The sequence below is a fragment of the Gymnoscopelus braueri genome (assembly GCF_963280865.1).
Source record: "Gymnoscopelus braueri genome assembly, chromosome: 15".
NCBI classification, from domain to species: Eukaryota; Metazoa; Chordata; class Actinopteri; order Myctophiformes; family Myctophidae; genus Gymnoscopelus; species Gymnoscopelus braueri.
Window position 1 is genome coordinate 9,079,413 of NC_137620.1, and position 21,923 is coordinate 9,101,335.

The following is a 21,923-nucleotide window of genomic DNA, read 5'->3' on the forward strand; positions in this document are numbered from 1 at the left end:
GTCAAACATGCGCTGAAAGTTCCTGAGAGGCTACCGGTAACGCCGAACGATTTAACACTGGTTGCTTGTTTCTTTCCAGAACCTGGCAACTTGGTGTTGCCAGGTAGAGAAACAAGCAACCAGTGTTAAATCGTTCGGCGATCTCACTCGATATTATCTGATTTGTTTTAGTAACATCTCTTACCAGACTGCTCTTTCTTCTGTAGAACTTTCTCCTTCTTGGTCTTAAGATCTTCATAGATCGCGTCATCTATGTTTTTGAGATCAAGGTGTTCGTACGTCGTGGTCTCATTGTCGTAGTTCCTCTTGGAACTCAATGTTTTCATAATGCTCAGCCACAGCCATTTTTACCTTTATGACATGAATTCTTCTTGTAGGTATTTGACTAAAGACATACGTATCTTCAATGTCCTAATCGTTGACAGCACTGTTATATTTATCACATATGACAGCTCACACTCTGTGCACCAATAAAAACACACCCACACGCATGCACGCACACACGCGCACGCACACACACACACACACACACACACACACACACACACACACACACACACACACACACACACACACACACACACACACACACACACACACAAACCCCCTCCTTAGGCGTGTTGTAACACATTTTTATTATCTGATTAAGTTCATCTAATTTCTGATAGATATCAACCACACTGTGTAGTAGGCTGTACTAACGGAAAGCTAGTAGTGAGCACAGTTTTCCTGTTGCTTCATGATCTCTCTAAAGGTATACAACGTACACAACTGTCCATCATTAATTAGATACAAAAGGTACAAAGATACAAAGCCACACAGCTTATCGTCTCTGTCTAATTTAGCAGATCTACAAGCTCAAAACGTGTCGCTTCACAACATTGAGCTTGTGGATCGGCTACTTTTGATGCTTTTTTGTGTGACACGGTAGTATGATCAAGTAGGGTGTTAATCGACAAAAAAACACAAAAAGTTTAAATATGGAGATAAGAGGTTTCTGCCCGACAGGCGACAGCAACGATATCTGTCGCTGCATCGCTGTTTGAAGTGTTGATCTACGTGCTTGCTGACGTCAGCGTGCGTCCGACAAGAGAGAAAAATAGAAAGCCTCAGATTAAAAAGAACATGAAACTGGCTGACGGAAATAATTACTTTCCCACCCATTACAAGCAGGAAGTGTGTGGAGAGCGGAAAGTGAGTGAAAACGGTTAAAACAACACTCGTCGTTTTGTAGCTTTGTTAGCTGCAGTTGAAGCTAGATCTGACGATTGTATTTGAGGACTCCATGGTCTATAACCCTGCTGGTGTCAGAATGTTTCTCCATTCAAGTGGCTGGGATTTTGACAAACTTTAAAGTTGATTTTCTTACCTTAATAAACATTGTCATAAATACTATGCTTCCAGTCGCTAGTTTAAAGTCTTCTTTCAATCACCATGATATGCGTTTTGTTAAATTATGGTCCCATTTATTTTTAAATTGATGATAAAGTAGGGTATGCTCTAGGAGGGGCGGGATGACTTGATCGACAAGCTACACAACCAATAGCATTCATGTCCGGTTGCTTAGATATGACGCGATATAACGCAATATAGAAAGATGGTGGATTTGAAAACGTTGACAAATAGGCTTCATTTACTCCTAGGTTCACTTTTCAGATCAATTGCTCAACCCATTGAGGGACAAAAATGAGGATTAGACAGACAGACTGTCTGACGGACAAAGGTTTCTTCAATTTGTTTAGGACACATTTTAGGAAGGAAGCAACGGGCCAAATAAAACATGCGAACATAGGTTTAAGTAATTAAACCTAGAAACCACTTAATGGTTAACCACTTAAACTGTATAGACTAGGGATGTAACAATTTGTTAGGGAAAACAGGAAAAAAATTATAAATAATTAAAACAAGAAAGATTTTAAAAGGAATCGGCTAAAAGTGTTTTTACAACGTTAAATAGAAAAAAAGAATGCCCGCACAGTTATAAGAATAGAACACACTTTATTAATATGCATGAAACATGGTATTAAATTGGAACAGATGGCTGTTACATTAAGGCTATTCACAATCTATAGGCCCCACTTTAACTACAGTGCATATTAGGTAGAACTGCAAAGTAAACACTCAAACTACCACATGCAAACACAGCCATCATATACAGTAGCTGTACCAACACCCAAGCTAACTAAAAAAAAAGATTTTAGTACAGAACTCTTTCACAGATCCAGTGGTCTTGAAAAGAACATGGCATGTCGTTCCATCCTTTACCTTCAACGTTAAACTCAACACACTCTCCATTGTAGTTAGGCTGACCAGGTCCCCAGTACCTGTAGAAGTAGGAACATTTAATTCATTACTATACCTTATTTTTTTTATCAAGACATCAAATAATATTCTAGATCAGTGGTATTCAAACACTTGTCCAACTCACACCTTTGTTAATAGCTAAAGTAACCGGTCTACAAGGTCGCTGTAGATTGTTTCAACAACAAAGTGTTTGTTGAAATCAACAAGAGAAGAATTGTGGTAATATGAAGATGATAAGTCTTACGTTGTTGTGTTGAGTGGTGTTCCATCTACCCACTGGAATGATCGTTCTTTGTCTCTGGCAGTCAAACCCAGCCACGCTCGCTTGTTAACACCTGCAACCAAGTCCTGGACAGAAAAGGTGATGGTTACTGATGTACTGTACAAACTGTACAATGGATTTGTGTCTCCACAAAGCTGTATAGGTTACAAAACGCACAAATGTACACGCTTGCACACAGTCATGCACGCACGCACGCACACACACACACCACACAGTACCTGTTTTTCTTTGGTGTTTATGACAATCAGGTCTGATTGGTTGTCTCTACACCACTGTCTGCTCTCCTCCCAGTTGTTCTGATTAGTAGAGATGTAATAACACAGACCACGATGAAACGTAAATCCATATGATTCTAACAAAAAGAAAAGGAAAAAAGTTAGCCATTTGCTTAGATTAATAACAAATGATAATCGCCCCCCCGTGCTGTAGTGACAAATATCACCCTACCCGCTTGGCTACCCCACCACGAACATTCCAAAATGTGTTCAGCCAAAACTGGCCTGTGCCAGCCGAGTGCGTCATAATGAACAACGTGAAATAACAATGAAGAAAAACTGCAATGTCTCACTCACCACAACGTATCCTCTTGGCGTCTTCTCGTTCAGTCAGGTCGTTACATCTGGTCTGTAGCAGGTCAAAACTCTCCTGTAGTTGGACTCGCTCTTCAGTCAGGTGTTTGGTCCTGTCCTGTAGTTGGTCTCGCTCTTCAGTCAGGTGTTTGGTCCTGTCCTGCAGTTGGTCTCGCTCTTCAGTCAGTTTTTTGTTGCTGTCCAGTAATTGGTTATATCTGTTCACCAGTTGTTCTCTCTCCACCATGTTGGACTGATCTGTATGGAAACATGTATACAAAGATGCACTATTTAACAACTTAAGTCCTATACTTAGTTGACCGGACTCCCAAGGGCTCTATACTAGGCCCTTCCTGTTTTAGCTCTACACTGGCATATCTTTGCTGAAAAATAGCCGATATGCAAGCCCACAACAGATTGCAGAGCGCAGATCTCCACCAGGCCGGGTTGCCTACCCAGGACTGTGTCAGTCGTGGTGGGTGCAGCTGTCAGGACATGTGGAAGCTGCAGAGATGGTGTTTTTACAACAAACAATGCGCCTATTCACGTTGGTGGAGCCCCCTATGGGCAGAAGTGAAAGGGCTTTCGGGGGGCACCTATATGGAGAGTTGAGTCATGAATCCAGGGGGAAAAAATACCTATACTGTACAACCAAAATGTTGCCAAAACGTGAAGTGGTTATAGTGCCACCATGAGGCTGATTGGAAAAATGGGGGTGACGGTTCTTCCTTGGCCTACTGAGAGCGGGCCAGATTATACAGGGCTACTCTATTTTGAATCTCATTAAAGATGACGTCCAGACGGTGTATTACTCGTTTTAAACTTAAACAGTACACTAAAATGTATGTATGTACAGTATGTATCTGAAAACTTTTTAGGTTATAAATAAGCACTGCAGTAACAAACATGCTTCACGCTTGCCCTCTCTCTTCCGGGTTGCACAAGCAAACAGTCAACAAACATTAGCCTTCTCTGGCTACAGGCGATCCGGTAAGACTGTAAACTAGAAGAAGTGCTCCTCTGAGCACAGGTCTCCGCCAGGTCAGGTAGTTTATTGTATGTCAGAAATGTTTTTGGAATCCTTCTTGATCACTTTACTATAGAGATAATGTGTTCCGATTTGCATGATGTTTGGAAAAAAAATTGTAGGAGTAATATAAAAAAAATATTTTTGCAAAAATCCGCTTCCTGGTGGCGCTATAATAGGGCAATGATAAAAGGGTGGCATTTGTTCCTCAACGTAGTGCAAATATGCGTGCAAAGTTTCACCGCATTTGGACACTGCGTTCATGATTTGCGTAATTTTGTTTAAAACGGGCCACTCCTGCCAACTTTAGATGTCAATCTTAGCCAATCAGGATGGAATATTAAAAATCAAACAGATCAGTCTTGATCACATGACTATAGAGATCATGTGTAACGATTTGCATAAAATTTGGATAAAATCAATATAGACTTTTTTCTTTTTTTAAAAACATAAGTTGGCCTCCTGGTGACGCTATAAAAGGCAGATGTGAAAAATGCAGGGCAAGTTTTTTCCTTGGCTCTAGGGAGTGCTTATACAAAGTTTAAGTTTACACATATTGGTGCAGTTATAGGTAAAAACATGATATATATCATTATCATTATCATTATCGTTATAACGCGCCACCATGAGGCTGATTTGAACATTTTCAAGTGGCATTTCTTCCTCGGCCTAGTGAGAATGTGCGTGCATAATTTCACGGAAATTTGGAAGCCAATCTTAGCCAATCAGGATGGAATATGAAAAATCTGAAAGACCCGTTTTGTTTTATATAGAGATACTGTGTACCGATGGACATAGAGAGATGTGTCCTAAATTATGAATGTCCCCCCCCCCCCCGAAAAAAGAAAGACGTATGTATATACATACTCACTGTATCAAACATTGTAATAAATACATGCAAGACTTACAGAGATGGAGTGGGACAGCAACGCTGAGGAGAGCTAGAACAGCACAAAGCAATCCAAAACCGACTCCAACCCGCTTGTACCGTCTTGAGTCTGGAGCACACACACACACACACACACACACACACACACACACACACACACACACACACACACACACACACACACACACACACACACCCACACACACACACACACACACACACACACACACACACACACACACACACACACACACACAGTGAGAAAAGGAGGGATTGAGATCAGTTAAAATCTCTCTTGTTTAAAAACTTAAAATGTATTTCTTTTTTTTGGGAGATGTTTTGTTTTAGTGGCATCTCTTACCAGACTGCAGTATCTTCCGCAGATCTTTCTCCTTCTTGGTCTTGGTCTGAAGATCTTCATAGATTGCGTCATCTATGTTTTGGAGATCAAGGTGTTCATACGTCGTGGTCTCATTCTCGTAGTTGATGTGATCTTCCTCTTGGAGCTCAATGTTTTCATAATGCTCAGCCACAGCCATTTTTACCTTTATGACATGAATTCTTCTTGTAGGTATTTGACTAAAGACATACGTATCTTCAATGTCCTAATCGTAGAGCAGTACTGTTATATTTATATCACATATGACAGCTCACACTCTGTGCACCAATAAAAACACACCCACCCACACACACACACACACACACACACACACACACACACACACACACACACACACCCATCCTTAGGAGTGTTGTAACACCTTTTTATTATCTGATTAAGTTCATCTAATTTCTCATAAATATCAACCACACTGTGCAGTAGGCTGTACTAACGGAAAGCTAGTAGTGAGCACAGTTTTCCTGTTCCTTCATGATCTCTAAAGTTACGCAGCGCACACAACTGTCCATCATTAATTATATACAAAAGGTACAATGATACAAAGCCACGCAGCATATCGTCTCTGTCGGGTGGAAACCCCATACAGTTTGTCCAAAACTGTTACTTTTCAGTATTCAAATAAAAAAATAGCAAATGTAGCAGATCTACAAGCTCAAAACGCGTTGCTTTGCGCCACATTTCGAGCTTGTAGATCTGCTACTTTTGATGCTTTTTGTGTGACGCTTTAGAATGATCAAGTAGGGTGTTAATTTACGAAAAAACACAAAAAGGATTAAAAAGAACACTAAACGTGGCTGACAGAAATAATTATTTTCCCACCCATTACAAGCAGGAAGTGTGTGGAGAGCGGAAAGTAAGTGAAAACGGTTAAAACAACACTTGGTCGTTTTGTATCTTTGTAGTTGAAGCCATATCTGACAGTCGGTTGTATTTGAGGACTCCACGGTCTATAACACAGTAAGGACGGGCGACGGTGCCTTTGCTGTGTTGCCACTGAAGTTGTGAAACAAACTCCATTTGACCATCAAATCTGCCCCCACCCATAGGGACTTTTTAAAAGCATGCTAAAGGCCCACCTCTTCACTGTGGAGGACTCCTAGGTTCACTTGTTGTTTTGTGGGTTGTTTGTGTGTTTGTTCAGTTTCTACTCCCTCCAGTTGTGACTGACTAACAGTGTGACTGAGTTTCTTGTTGTCCTAGTCTAGCTCTTTTTTTGTCTTCTCCTATGTTTCCTTTTGTTTTCTCTTTCTTCGGACTGTGCCCCGGGCCCAGTGTAATAACTGGTTCAAAACTATGAACCTATAAAGCCAGCTCAGCTCAACATAGATTGTGACTTTGTGGCAGCTACAAACGTCGGCCGTCGCTTTGTATCTTCATGTCGCTGGCTTCCGTTGAAAATGAATGGAGGCCTGTAGTTTTGTATCTGCCAGTATGAACGCAGCCTAGAAAAATAATAAATAATAAAAATATAATTAATAAAAAAGGACCATTTGATTAAGCCAACATGGTGACTTGAACCTCGACATTTGACCTGCGTGCAGCAGGGTATTAACCACTTAAAACCCTATATACTTTGTTGTATGTCAAATAGCGAAAATAGCAAATATACAAGCTCATAACGTGTCGTGTTGTGAACTTGTAGATTGGCTATTTTTGCTGAATGTTTGCCTATTATGACATGCCCAGGATAAGAATGTATCCCTTTTTTTTATGGCAACAGATGCAAAATGTAGAATATTCACTTGAGTAGACCTAGCTCGATAACTGCAAACATAACAAATAACCAAAAAAAAAACAATATTTTTGAGAGCACAGAATTGCCAGTGCAAATAAAAAACTATTGAATACATTCAATCATCATAATCGTCACTAGTCAAAATGTACCTTTTTATTACATATTTTATGACAGCTACAGTAGGAAAGGGAACAATTCAACATTTCAGCCACAGGCTTTCAACAGCATCTAGTAGGTTTCATTTATCTCTCTCATAGGGAGAAAAGCAGAAATCCGCTGAAGTTATTGTGTTTGGCTCCGTTGTCAAACAGACTGTGCTTCAGGGGAAGTCGTGTTTCTACCACGTCGCCCTCTTCAAGGTGCAAAATCAACGCGTTAGAGGCATACAAGTGACCGCCGTCTTTGTTCAGAATACCAGAATACAGAATCTGTTGACCATTCTTATACAGGTATAATCCCACCCAGTATCCAGCGTGAGCGTTCATGCTAGTAAAGCGGACATAGTAGACACCTCTGACGGGTGCCGTGAAGGCTCCTGTCACCGGGCTGTAGGCCTTTCTGACGTTGGCGTTGACATTGGGGTAGACCACAGTGTTCACGGACCGTCCCAGGTCGGCCGAGAACGCCACCCGGGTCCTTCCCTTCGTCTCTCTCTCGAGGTCCGCCGCCCTCGTTTCCCCGGAGGTCGTCCTGGTCGCCAGGGCGGCGATCTCTGCCGCTTGCTCGTCGTTCTTTGCCTCCGCGGCTGCGAGTCTGGTCCCGAAGGCGGCGCGTTCACCCTCGCCGGCGCTCAGCCTCGCCTCCGCGGCGGAGATGTTGCCCTCGTGCCTCCCGCTCGCGCGCTCCACGGACGCGAGTCTGCTCCGCAAGGCTCTGTTGTCGTCCTTCAGCTCTCCCACCTCCGTCTGGCTGCAGGACAGTCTGGCCTCCAGCGCTGCGTTCGCTACCCTTCGATTAGGAATGCAACAGTTAACTTATTGATTTAATCGATTATAGAAAAATCAAATCAATTAATCATATAATTGATTGTTAATCGAGGCCTGTTTTGGGCTTGTCATTATAGGCAACAAGTAATAAAAGTAAGTCAAATAACGAAGACAGCTAATCTAGATTGGCTATTTTTGCACAACACCATTGGACAATTAAAGGAGTAGTTCACCCAAAAACTACTCCCAAATTATTGGCTTAAAAAAATCCATGAATTCAAGGCTTCATGGGGTGTGTAATTGATAGAACATTTTAATAAAAATGTGTGAACTACTCCTTTAAGTATGAAATAACGCTTAGGTGGTTAATCGATTTGTTGATATACGTATATTTTTTGCTCAAAAAATCCCCAAAAATAAAATGGTTAATGGTGCATTTATATAGTGCCTTTATCCAAGGCGCTTTAAAATGTGCATTACAGTCACCCATTCAAAAACACATTCACCGACGACGACGGACGGACGGACGGGACCATGCAAGGCACCAACCTGCTCATCGGGAGCAATTATGGGTTCAGCGTCTTGCTCAAGGACACTTCGACACTAACTCTGGGGAAGCACGGGATAAATCGGCCGCTTTACCTCCTGAGCCACTGCCACCCTAATAATAATAATAATAATAATAATAATAATACAATAATTGTTAGTTTTCAGCCCCATACCTTAGATCATCCACTCTGCTCTTCATGCTCTGAAGTTCAGTCCTGGCGATGGCGAGCTCCGTCTTCTGCTCCACCAGCATGTCTCTCAGGTGTCTCAGCTCCGCCCACACGTCGCCGGCGTTCCATTCAGGAAGTGTGGGGGCGGGTCTTTCCGTCTTAGCCCGAGCCCCAGAGCACCGACACAGACAGAGCAGCAACATCATCCCAGATACTTCAGCCCTCATTCTGGGCAGTGGTGGAAAAGATTACCCACATTTGTTACTTAAGTAAAAGTATCAATACTGCAACATAGAAATACTCTGTTATAAGTAAACGTCCGGAATTCAAAATGTACTTGAGTAAAAGTACAAAAGTACTGGTATCAAAATGTACTTAAATTACAAAAAGTAAAAGTACTCATTATGCAGAATTTCGAGTTTTCAAGTGTTTAAAAATCTTTTGAAAATAGCCGATCTCCAAGCTCACAATGTGTCGCATCGTGACACATTGTGAGCTTATAGATCGGCTATTTTCACATGTCCGAAATATATAGGGCTGAAGTGGTTAATGTATGTTTTGTAATAATAATCCAAATCTACAAAGTAACTAGAAACTAAAATTTTCAAATAATTGTAGTGGAGTAAAAGCACAATATTTGTCTCTGAGATGTAGTGGAGTAGAAGTAAAAGTATTGGATATTAGAAATACTCAAGTAAAGTATAAATACTTACCTCAAGTACAGTACTTGAGTAAATGTACTTCACTTCACTGATTCTGGGCGTGTGTGTCACAGCGTGTAGAGAAATCCCTTCTGACCTGGGGATCTGGGTTCCAGTCTGCACATTTTTTTGATTGAATACATTGTTAGTCAGAAATGTAAACAGCACGTGGCACAGGTGGTTTTAATAAAAAAATTAACTTCCTGTTGATTTTACTATTTGAAGGGTGCCAACATTGGCACAGGGGATTTGATCACTGGCACACTGGCATGAAGTGTGAGAGAAAACAAGGTTAGTCAGTTAAAAGTCCCCTCACATCTATATACAAATTACATCCTGCACAAAATTCTACATTCATTCAAACTGATAACTCTGACTGGGGAGGGGGTCTGGGAGACAGGTGGGGTTATTGCTCTGAGTCTGATGATCATTACATCCTGATGTGAAAGAAAATATTCCCGAAGAAGGGGAAAAAAAGGTTGTTGTATAATAGCCTATGGACAATCAAAATCCGTTGGATATATTATATTTTGATATGGTGTCATAATTAAACTTAATGTTGATATGGCACACTGACTATCGACAAAATGAAAACATGGCGCTTCATATCAACAAGGTTGCTGACCCCTGGCTTAAAGGGATAACGGATAACACAAAAAAAGTCCTGGGGACTTGTTTCCATTATGGTCCAATGTATTCAATTCATCAACGTAGCTTAAAAAAGAACACAATAATACATGTCATCAACAAATACAAACACTATATATGTACAAAGGAGAAAAGGGAAAAACACGGCGGCAGTGAATGACACCTCCTTTCGATGGGAATTTACATTTACCTCCGCTAATGGTCTCCTGGTAGATGTTTTTTCAGGCCAGTTATGAAATATTTTTTGGTGGCAGAGCAGTAGAATGAGAATTTCCCCATGTTTGTAAGGGTAAACATGGGTAGAACCATATCATGGTCACTCCCTCTAGTGTTGTGGCTGTGGGTGTCACTCACTTTGGAGAAGGCACTTACAGTGTTGGTTCTCAAAGTGGGGTCCAGGGACCCCCAGGGGTCCTTTGGGGGGTTCCAGGGGGACCCCAGCAAAATGTGTTAGTATAGCATCACAATCTTTTTAACCACTTTAACCTTTTATACTTTAGCCATTCAAAAATAGCAGATCTACAAGCTCATAGCGCATTTGTAACTCAAATCTTTGCTTCTGGGGGTCCCTGGAACAACACATTTTGAGATGGGGGTCCACGGCCAAATACATATCATTTTGGGGGCCCTTGACATGAAAAGGTTTGAGAACCGCTGACTTACGGTATGAAGTGTCCTTGAGCAAGGCGCTGACTCACCGTACAATCTCCAAGGCGCGCTGTACTCGTGCTGACAGCTTCACTTGGACTTCTACTGTACGTGGATGGTGTCCAGTGAAGAAATGATGCCCACAGGGATCAATGGTGTTACAAATGTAGTCTAGCTGTACACAGCTCACTGTCATTCTTTATACTGGCAGACTTGTGTTGAGTCATTGAGAACTTTACCAAATGTTGCAAATGTCTGTTTACATAGCAGTGAGCTGTGATGCAATGCTGTCCTTTCCCAGCAGTGGTGGAAAAAGTACTCAAATGTTTTACTTAAGTAAAAGTATCAATAGCAATGTAGAGGTACTCTGTTACAGGTAAAAGTCCGGAATTCAAAATTTACTGCAGTAAAAGTATTGGTATCAAAATGTACTTAAAGTATCAAAAGTAAAAGTACTAAAATATTTGAAAATAGCAGATCTACAAGCTCACAATGCGTCGCGATGTGACGTGTTGTGAGCTTGTAGATTGGCTATTTTCAAATAGCCTAGGTATAACATGGGGCTAGAGTGGTTATTGTATGTTTTATAATGTAATCATTTATACCTGCAAAGTAACTAGTAACTAAAGTTTTCAAATAATTGTAGTGGAGTAAAAGTACAATATTTGCCTCTGAGATTTAGTGGAGTAGAAGTAAAAGTATAGACGATTGTAAAGTAAAAAATCACACCCAGTGTGAAGTGAGCGGTGTTATTTAGCAACAACAGTGGTCATCACAGTGATGGGAGCTCACTTAGAAAAAAAGTATTTTTTTTGAAGTGCGTGGTGCTATTTATAGGTTATTAATTTCATCATGCGTCTCGCTAGCCAATCACAGTACTGAGCAAAGGGTGTGAATAGAGTCAGCCAATCACAGTACAGCGAAAGACACATTTCACGACGGTCTTTTCACGACTGTCCCAAACCCACTTATAGGAGCGGCTACACCGCTCAAAAATACCTCAAAATTATTCCATTATTGTGGACACAAAGATCATACTTTCCCCCCTTTTTGTTCTTTTGACATGCTTCTTTAAGCTTCCACCCATCTTCAACCCATCTTCATACAGTATAATTGGTCCTCACTAATCCTCATTATAAATCAATTAACCCCCAGCCCATCTTCATCGGTTATTATCTGCCATTTGGGAAACCCAGGCAATGCTAAGAATGCTATTCAGTTTTTGTATACTTCATAACCTTGCTATCAATCTCACTCTGGCCTGCGCTCTCAGAGTGGTAAACATTTTGTCTGCCTGCTCCAAACGCCATGAAAACAATCTGCTTGTATGATAAATTTATTCTTGAAATTCTGAATTTTATCATTTACAAAACTAACCCTAACCCTTTGAGAGGAAATTCAGAGGTAACAGCATCAATTTAATGGCTGAACCCTCTGTATCAATTGAATGTCTTTTATTTCTAGAATGTGGGAGGATTGAGAATTTGCTTTGTGTCCGGAAGATCAGATTTAATTGGTAAAATGTCTTGTTGTTTTTAAGGAAAAGTGCCTGTACTGTGCCTATTACTACTATATTATGTGAGAATTTTATAAAAAATGTTCTTCTTGAAGCAATGTGTCATATGGGAGTCGTCGTAATTGACTGGTTTGTTCAAATGCTTGTCTGTCTTCTTCATCTTCATTGTCTTGAACAGTTTCAGCAGTTGATTGGTGTGTTTGATCTATGTCAGTTTTCTCTAGTGCTACATATATGATCAAGGTGGCCAATTGTTACAGTATTAAAGGAGCATTTCACCCCTGGAAGAAACTGCAATCACTCAATGGTAATAGTATTTGTAGTAGATAACAGTAGCACAATTTAAAATTTGCACCCTATGGCCAGAAAAATAATGAAATCTGTGTGTTTGACTAGGGTTTGACTGGACTGCTGCATTACTACAATGACCATAAGGCTTTGGTGCACTGCACCTCCTTGTGGCAGGGGAGGTTCCATGTGGGTGTGATCTCCAACAATAACATCCAAACAGCATGCCAGTGTTGCCATGTCTGCTTATTATAAGCGGCTTCTTTCTAAAATGTAGTTGATATTTGGGCTTGTTTCCAAATGTTTTGATTGTAGTTTAAACCAGTGGTTCTCAAACATGTTCATGTATTTTTCCACAGACCCCCATCTGAAATTATAATTTGTGCCAGGGAGCCCCTAACAAATATGTGTCAAAAATATTCCACATTTTGCACTTTTTCCCCCTCAAGATTTTTTTGTAAATAGCAGATCTACAAGCTCACAATGGGTCGCGGAGCGTTGTGAGCTTGTAGATCGGCAATTTTCAAATATATAATATCCCATGTCTAGGTAAAGTGCTCTTGGCCTAGTTATCTTCTTTTGGGCTTGTTTTCATAGACCTGGCTGCTTATTTCTCTCACAATATCTGGCAACACTGGCTGTACCTCGCACGCGTTCATCTAGTTACATATATGTCCAAGGATTCGTTAGTGATGTCATATCACTGACAAATCCTTGGTATCTTTATGCAGTTCTACTTCCGTGTCGCATAGTATTGACATCACTGTCGAATCCTTGGTATTATGATCCTAGCCTTTCGCGACGTGTTTGTTTACCAGCGCTGCCACTCCACGCTGTATTTTTTTTTCAAGCTTGCGCTTATGAAACACTACACAGGATTATTATTTCATGTCAACATTCAAGTACAACTATCAGAAGATAACTCAGGTAAAGTAATGCCTCACTCTGCAAGGGGGGTTGCCCGCTGGCCGCAGCTAATGGGAGTGGCCGAGTGGGGAAAGAAGGTTGAACAAAGTGTTACGGGGGCTGTCTTTGGAGCTGGTCTGACTGAGACGCGCCGAGACATGTAGTGCGGAAAGGAATGAGACCTATCTCTCGTGACGTAAATAACGTCACGATGTACGCGAAGATTACTAGATATCTAAAAACACAGATTATACACAAAAAAAAAAACAGGATCTTGTTTCTTGAGTCCTAAACTTAATTAAAATAAGTTTTCGGTGAAGTGTCCCTTTAAGACTTCGGCCTTGTTGTGGGATCAATTCAACTCTATAGTCCTCTTCTGTGTTACTGTTGTAGATGAGTATGCTTTCTTAGCTTTGGCCTTCTGCGCCTTTGCTTGACCAATGTTAGGTGTTCTCAGAGGGACACACGCACGGACGGGTGATTTGTACTGGAAGGTACTGTTCCAATCAAGACTGATTGATCCTGTCTTACCTCACTTCAAAAACATAAATGGCTTTTTGAAGTGACACACCTATTTATAGGATTTTATTTCGTCATGCGTCCCTCTAGCCAATCAAAGGCATTGGTGTCAACATATTGACACGTGTCACGTGGAGCTTGACCAATGTTAGCTTGGCTAGGAGGGAGGTGAACACATAGCGGGACGAAGCGAAAACATACTCTCCGCCTCCGGCGGAGACAAAAATCACACCCAGTGTGAAGTGGGCGGTGTGGTCATCATAGTGATGGAAGCTCACTTATGAAAAATATGAATTTTTTGAAGTGCATAATCCTATTTATAGGTTATTAATGTCATCATGTGTCTCGCTAGCCAATCACAGTGCTGAACAGAGTCAGCCAATAGAGTCAGCCAATCACAGTACAGCTAGGGGTGTACTAATGAGCCAATCACAGTACAGCTAATGAGGTGTCCCAACCCCACTTATAGGGGCGGCTACACCGCCCAAAAGAGTAGAGAGGACAAAAAGGTGATTACTTCAACCCGATTTCAAATAGAGGGACGCTCTTCATATACAAGCTCACGAGGGGTGTGAGCTTGCCTTGTAGATCTGCTCATGGCTTTAATAGCTACACTAATGATGCCCAAATAACTAATACTCCAGGCTGAAAGAGTTTAAAGTGACTATGTGTATAGATAAAGATCTGTTTAAGTGCTTGTAGATTTGCTAGTTTTTAAGATAACTGATTCTGTGTATATTGATCAAATAACAGATGGAGTGCTACTTGGGAGAGATAGATAAAAGATCTATTTATGTGCTTGTACTGTAGATTTATATTGGTCAAATAGAGATGGTAAAATCAGGCAAACTTAAGAATTAAATAACATTAAAAATATATATAATTAAACAGAGATGCTGCTAGCCCTGCGTCCTGCGTCTCTGACGCACATTTTTGGACGCATTAAACCAACCATCACAGCGTCCACGGGACGCATACAACCAAAGCGAGCCGCTAGCCACGCAGCCGTGCTCCAAACCGAGCCACGCAGCCGTGCACCACACCGAGCCGCGAGCCGCGCCCAAAGTGAGCCGCAAGCCGCGCACCAAACCGAACCGCGAGCCGTGCACCAAACCGAGCCGCGAGCCGCGCACCAAAGCGACCCGCGAGCGCACACCAAACCGCGAGCAGCAAAGTGAGCCGCGAGCCAAACCGACCCACGAGCCGAAACACAGACGCGCGACACGTCGTTTTCAGATCGTTATTTTCGGTGCGACACAAGCATAAATCATTTGAAGGGAATCCCACTTTTTAAGAAGAAAACACCAGAGCAATAAATACTGCCGCAAACATCTACTTTTCGTAAACAAATATCTCTGCTCCGTTTACATTCTCTTCCACAAAGTGTTGTTGTTCTTTAGTTCCTATCTATCTCTGCTCCTATGAAGTGTACATTATCTTTTTCATATTATTATTATGAACTTTATATTGTAGTTTGTACCCTGTATTCTGAGTTTGTGACTACAACAAGTAGCAAAATAGAATGTAGGCCTACATTAGGACAGTGGTTCTCAACCTGTGGGTCAGGACCCCCAGGGGGCTCCCCACATGATTTGGGGGGGGGGGGGGTCCCCAGATGACAGTGAAGTCACAAGTTAAGGACTTTTAAGATATTTTTAATACCTCAAGAAAGAAAAGAAAAAAGACTATTACTGCATCCAAACTAATCAACAAACTATACTATAAATACGGTCAAAATTGTGAAATAATATAAGAAAGAGGCAATCTACAAGCAAGGCGTTGTGAGCTTGTAGATTAAAAAAAAAAAAAGCGACCTTGTAGATCTGCTATTTTGACTATGTATCTGTGGAACTGAGTTAAACTAAATTAAATGCCTCAACTCCTAATTCCAAGCGCTTCTCAGGGTGGGGGGTCCCCAGTTCAAATATGATTATTTTGGGGGGTCGCTGCCTGAAAAGATTGAGATCCACTGCATTAGGATATAATGTACACAGTCACACACACATAGAAGATATGGAGATTGGAGATCAAAGAAAACGAAAGAAGGGGGGGGGGAGACGTGTAATTGGGGACCCATAAAATGTTTCTGGGACCCATTTGAATGACCACCTGTGGGTCCCGGGACCCATTACATTGAAAACCTAGCAACATCACTGATTAAAGATAAAAAAGAATTAAAACCGGAAAAAAGTACCAAAAAAATAATTAAAACCGAACACGTGCACGGGTTGTGCACGTGTTCGGCAGCACTCCACAGATCGTCAAAACAAGGTGAAAAACGCTGGCAGCAGCAACATAATTAATTCATCCAAAACTGCCAGCGTTTTTACCTTATTTTGTGTCTTTTTGAGGATCCACCGATCTTTTTTGTCAACCCGGATGTAAACAAACAATGTCTCCGTGGAAAGACGAGCCTCTCTGCTTTCCACCGGAACAAAAACATTGTAACCGCAATCGTCCGTTCTGTTGTTATTGGCGGTCGAATACGGCTCGACTGGGAGAAGAAATCCAAGCTAGATGTGTTTTTGAGCGGTGTAACCGCTCCTATAAGAGGGTTTAGGACCCATCCGTGGTGAAAGTTTTTCTTTCCGTCGCGAAAATTTGTCTTTCGCTGTGACGCCATGCTGTGGAAAACACGCCCATAGGCTAAGCTCTGCAGGACGTGCCGTGATTGGCTAGCGAGACACATGATGAAATTAACTTCAAACTTCGCAGACGTGCTGTGATTGGCTAGCGAGACGCATGATGAAATTAACTTCAAACTTCGCAGACGTGCTGTGATTGGCTAGCGAGACACATGATGAAATTAACTTCAAACTTCGCAGACGTGCTGTGATTGGCTAGCGAGACGCATGATGAAATTAATAATAATGTAAAAAAATGTAAGCACGTCACTTCGCAGGACGTGCTGTGATTGGCTACCGAGATGCATGATGAAATTAATAACTCATAAATAGCACCGCTCACTTCACACTGGGTGTGATTTTTCTAAATCTCATAACATTGGACTGAACAGGTTTTTTTATTGGGGGATGACGTCATGTCCCGTTCTAGCCTTCTTTGACAGTCAAGGGATCATTCATAGGTTGGCTTGGTAACGTAATGTTACATCGCAATCTAAATGTAACTCTGCGATGGTACAGATGGAACCAAATGGGGTTTCTGGACATTCAACACGTTCACAAACACACATTAGATATACCAGTCCACGTAAGAGCAGTGAACAAGGAAAAACTGCTTTTGTGTATTATGCTCCACACAAATGGAACAAACTTCAGGACTCTCTGAAACTGGTGTGATTGGTCTCAATAGAGACATTCAGGGTGCTTCTTGAGGACACACTACATAGTGACTGGACCTGTTTCATGTAACACTATGTTTTATTTGCATCTGTGACATTGTAATGTGATTCAAATGTTTGTTATTGTTTCTCATTATGTATGTATATGTTATCAGGGCGTCCTTGAAAAAGAGAGCTTGCTCTCAATGGGCTTCCCTGAATAAATAAAGGAAAAAGAAAGAAAAGAAAGATATTGAACATAATTCCTAAGTAAATTGTTTATGAACAGCTAAAATCGTGTTGTCTTGTGTTGCTTGCTGCTGCTTGTTCTCGGTTGGTGTTGGAGGCGGAGCTGAGTGTGTATGTGTGTCAATTGGCCATCCTCTTCACATTGTTTTTTTTTTACTGTTGATAAAAAATATATATATATATATATGTTTTGGTTGCCAATGCGCGACCCGCACCTTCTCGACCCATAGTTTGAGAACTGCTGGAGTAGATGTTTGTGAAACACCGGTCTAATGCAGTGTAAATGTTGTGTTGTAGGAGCTGCCAGTGGAGGAGCTGCTGACAGGATTGTCTCTTCTGTTACTGGAGGCGTCGGCCCCCCAGCAGACCAGCCTGCTCACCCTGGGTAACTACCTCCATATGCATTTAACCCATTAAGACCGGGAACGCATCTGTGCCATTTTTTGATTTCTTTGGCTATTCAAAAATAGCAGACCTGCAAGCTCATAGTGCCGTGCTGTGAGCTTGTAGATATGCTATTTTTGAATATATATATATATCTATCTATATATCTATATATCTATATATATATATATATATATATATATATATATATATATATATATATATATATCTATATCTATATCTATATCTATATATATATATATATATAGTTTTGAGTTTGAGAACGACAACATAGGTTTTTTTCAAAAAACTGTTTGGATCTACTGTTGGATTTAGAAGACTTTTCTAGAATCCCCAGAAGCAAAGATTTGAGTTACAAATGTTCGCAAATGTTTCAAAAATTATTAATTTTTTTTGTTGCAGATTTACAAGCTCATAGTGCCACGCCTTGAGCTTGTATATCTGCAAATCTTAAAATGACACAGATGCGTTCCCAGATTGAATACAAGCTCACAATGTGTGGCATCACAACGCATTTTGAGCTTGTAGATTGGCTATTTTCAAATGGCCGAAATGTATATAGGGCTGAAGTAGTTTTGTAATAATAATCAAAATCTACAAAAAGTAATTTGTAACTGAAGCTAAATATTTGCCTCTGACATGTAGTGGAGTAGAAGTGAAAGTATTGAAAATTGGAAATACTCCAGTAAAGTAAAACATATCTCAAAACTGTACTTAAAAGGGCAAGACCACTTTGGTAGAGTTTTGGGTTGTGTAGTTACCTTGCCATGATGTAACTCCAAAGGTGGACAAGAAATAAAAAAATATTGCTCCAGTGATTAGAAATTGATAAATCAATAAATGCTCCTCATTGACTTACATTGTACGCTGAAACAGCTCTCAAAGTCACTCTTTAAACCCGTAAACGAACGTAAACAAAGTTTACAATTTAGAACACCACCAAACCCAGTACTGTTTTCTTTTTTTAATAAAAAATGCTAACTTCCTGTTGATTTTACTATTTGAAGATCCAAATCCGGATTTTCTTCCTAATAAAAATGAAAATTATTTCTATATAAAAAAAAACAGTACTGGGTATGGTGATGTTCTATTTTGTCTGAATCAGCTTTGTTTGTGGTTGTTTACGGACTAAAAGAGTGACTTTGAGAGTTTTACCGTACAATGTAAGTCAACGAGGAGTATATTTTGAATTATCAATTTCTAATCACTGGAGCAATTATTACCACAAAGTGGTCTTGCCCTTTAAGTACAGTACTTGAGTAAGTACTTAGTTACTTTACACCACTGCTTTACAGGAAATGGGGGGGGAAGAAGCTGTGTTCCATCTTCCAGTGGATCCATTGTAGTTATTATTTACTCACAAGCTATTTTTGATGCTTTGCATTGGTTAAACATTTATAAAGCTCACAGGACGATTTACAATAGCGGAAATCTACCGATCTACAAGCTCTTGTAAATCGTCTATTTTCACTACGTTAGTGCAACACTGTCTTACGAAGACGTATAAAGTAGGGCATTAATTAAAATTCAAATAAAACTATTAACCCATTAAAACCGGGAAAGCATAGCTGTGTCATTTTAGATTTTAGCATTGGCAAGTTTTGAGAGCTACTGATTTAGAAGGCATTTATAGAATAAGCCTAAAAGGCTTCTGCCCCACAGAGATGATATCCAGTGGTGTACTGTACTTAAGTAATATTTTGAAGTATTTTTTACTTTACTCAAGTATTTCCAATTTTCTGTACTTTTACTTCTACTCCACCACATCTCAGAGGCAAATATTGTACTTTTACTCCACTACAATTATTTGAAAACTTTAGTTACTAGTTACCTTGTAGATTTTGATTATTATTACAAAACATACAATAACCACTTCAACCCTATACATTTCGGCCATTTGAAAATAGACGATCTACAAGTTCACAATGCGTCGCATTGTGAGCTTGTAGAGCTGCTATTTTCATAAGATTTTTATATATTTTAAAACTTGTGAAATGGGACATTCTGCATAACGAGCATTTTGTACTTTTGGTACTTTATTTTTCTTTTTTCAAAATTTTTATCCCGCGATTTTTGTAACCCATTTTATCCTGGGCGCTACACCAGCCCTACACCAGCACTACACCAGTCCCCCACAGCCTAGGGAGGCCAGGGCCGAGCTCATGCTTCCTTCAATGCATGAGAGCCAACTGACCACCTTGTCACCTGACAGGGGGGAGTTTCCCTGGTAGGACGTAGCGCGTGGAAGGAACACGTTAATCCAACCAGTTCCCTTCCCCTCCATCAGGCGCCCCGGCTGTCATGGGGGAGGCGGTATAGCGACCAGGATTACTACATGTTTTTGTGAGGGTATTAACTACCCTAGGAGACACGGGGAGAACATGCAAACTCGCCACAGAGAGGCCCTTTCGCCAACCCCACCTAGGGTATGGGCGCTGATGACGCGGAGGAGAAGACACTTTTGGTACTTTAAGTACATTTTCATACCAATACTTTTGTATTTTTTCCATTGCAGCTCTGATGTAATTGACGTAATTAACTCATTGGCCGCCATTATCGCATTAACGCGATCTAATAAATAGCGCGCTTGGCCGCCAGGATCGCATTAATGCGATCTAACGTCTTTATTGATCTTTATGCTCTGATCACGCTATTCTGTTATGAATCAGGCTAAGTTTCGGGTTCCACTTACTTCAACCACCACTGCATCCGGTTCCATGACTTGGGTTCCGTTTTCGGTTTTACATTTTTCCCCCCAGTCATTTTCGACCATAATAGGGAAACAAACGGTTTTTCACACGCTATGAAAAGCGATCGGAGACCTCCCCTCCTATAATCTATGGTCTGGGTGACGAACAGTCATCCCCGTTGTGTATCACAAAGTAATTTTCGCCGATAACAGAATCTGAGACATTTCACTTCCGGTTCATGTGTTTCACTGTGTGAGTGGGTCTGGGAGGGGGCGAGTGTGATCGAGAGGCGATCAAGCTTGGTATGTGCTGCACTCTAGTGGTGGAACGATCAAAATGATTCAAGTGTCAAGGTAGACTTTCTAGATGTGAATTAAATAACAAAATAACGAAACAAAAAAACACGAAAATCGCTGGCAAGGGCTGCTATGAACGAGGTTTTAACTCTGGCAGTCAATGAGTTAACCAATATTTTTTTTTCAATTCTTTATTTTTATTTATTTATTTATTTTTCAAATTTGACCCAAAGTCCAAGGAGATATGATTTTTCGAAGATCTAGACTCTCATCCACTTCCTTGTTAACTTAAAACTTAAAAATTCTGTATCTCGGCTCCTGAGTACTTTCATTTTTTCAATGAAAAATCTCTGGCAGTGGGCAAACGCGGCCAGCAATAATTCTGGCAGTGAATGAGTTAAGTAAAAAATGTGGGTACTTTTTCCACCCCTGACGATATCGCGTCTTTTTCCTTCCGGTGTTTGACGCAGCCCTCAGCCTGGTCCCCGAGGAGTCGGAGCAGTGTCCCTGGGGGACCCCCGTCCTCATGCTCCCCCTGCTGCAGATGCTGGCCTGCTCCGCCCTCACAGAGCCCCTGGCGGACCCCCGCACACACCGCCGCAACCACAGCCTGGCACACAGCCTGCTCCGCAGCGCCCAGAAACCCACTCAACACTACACCCGGGTAAGACTTACTACTGTTCAGTGGTGTAAAGTAACTAAGTACATTTACTCAAGTATTGTACTTTTGAGGTACAATTTTGAGGTACTTTTACTTTTTGGCACTCGGTACCGCGCTATGAGCTTGTAGATCTGCTATTATAATTTTTTGCTAGTCTTTGAATATATATTATTTTAAAGCGAGGGCGGGGGGGTCCCTGGAACGAAATATGGGGTCTGCGGCCAAATACATATTATATTGGATGGTCCTTGACATGAAAAAGTT

At 41.0% G+C, this 21,923-nt stretch overlaps 1 protein-coding gene across 1 annotated transcript in view; it reads left to right on the plus strand.

Annotated features, from left to right (window-relative positions):
- focad (focadhesin) overlaps positions 1-21,923 on the plus strand; it is a 110,195-nt gene that overhangs the window by 35,602 nt on the left and 52,670 nt on the right. The window contains exons 9-10 of the mRNA XM_080451202.1: positions 17,905-17,992; positions 21,469-21,662. Coding sequence (XP_080307328.1) covers positions 17,905-17,992; positions 21,469-21,662 — 282 coding nt within the window. The remainder of the gene's footprint in view (positions 1-17,904; positions 17,993-21,468; positions 21,663-21,923) is intronic.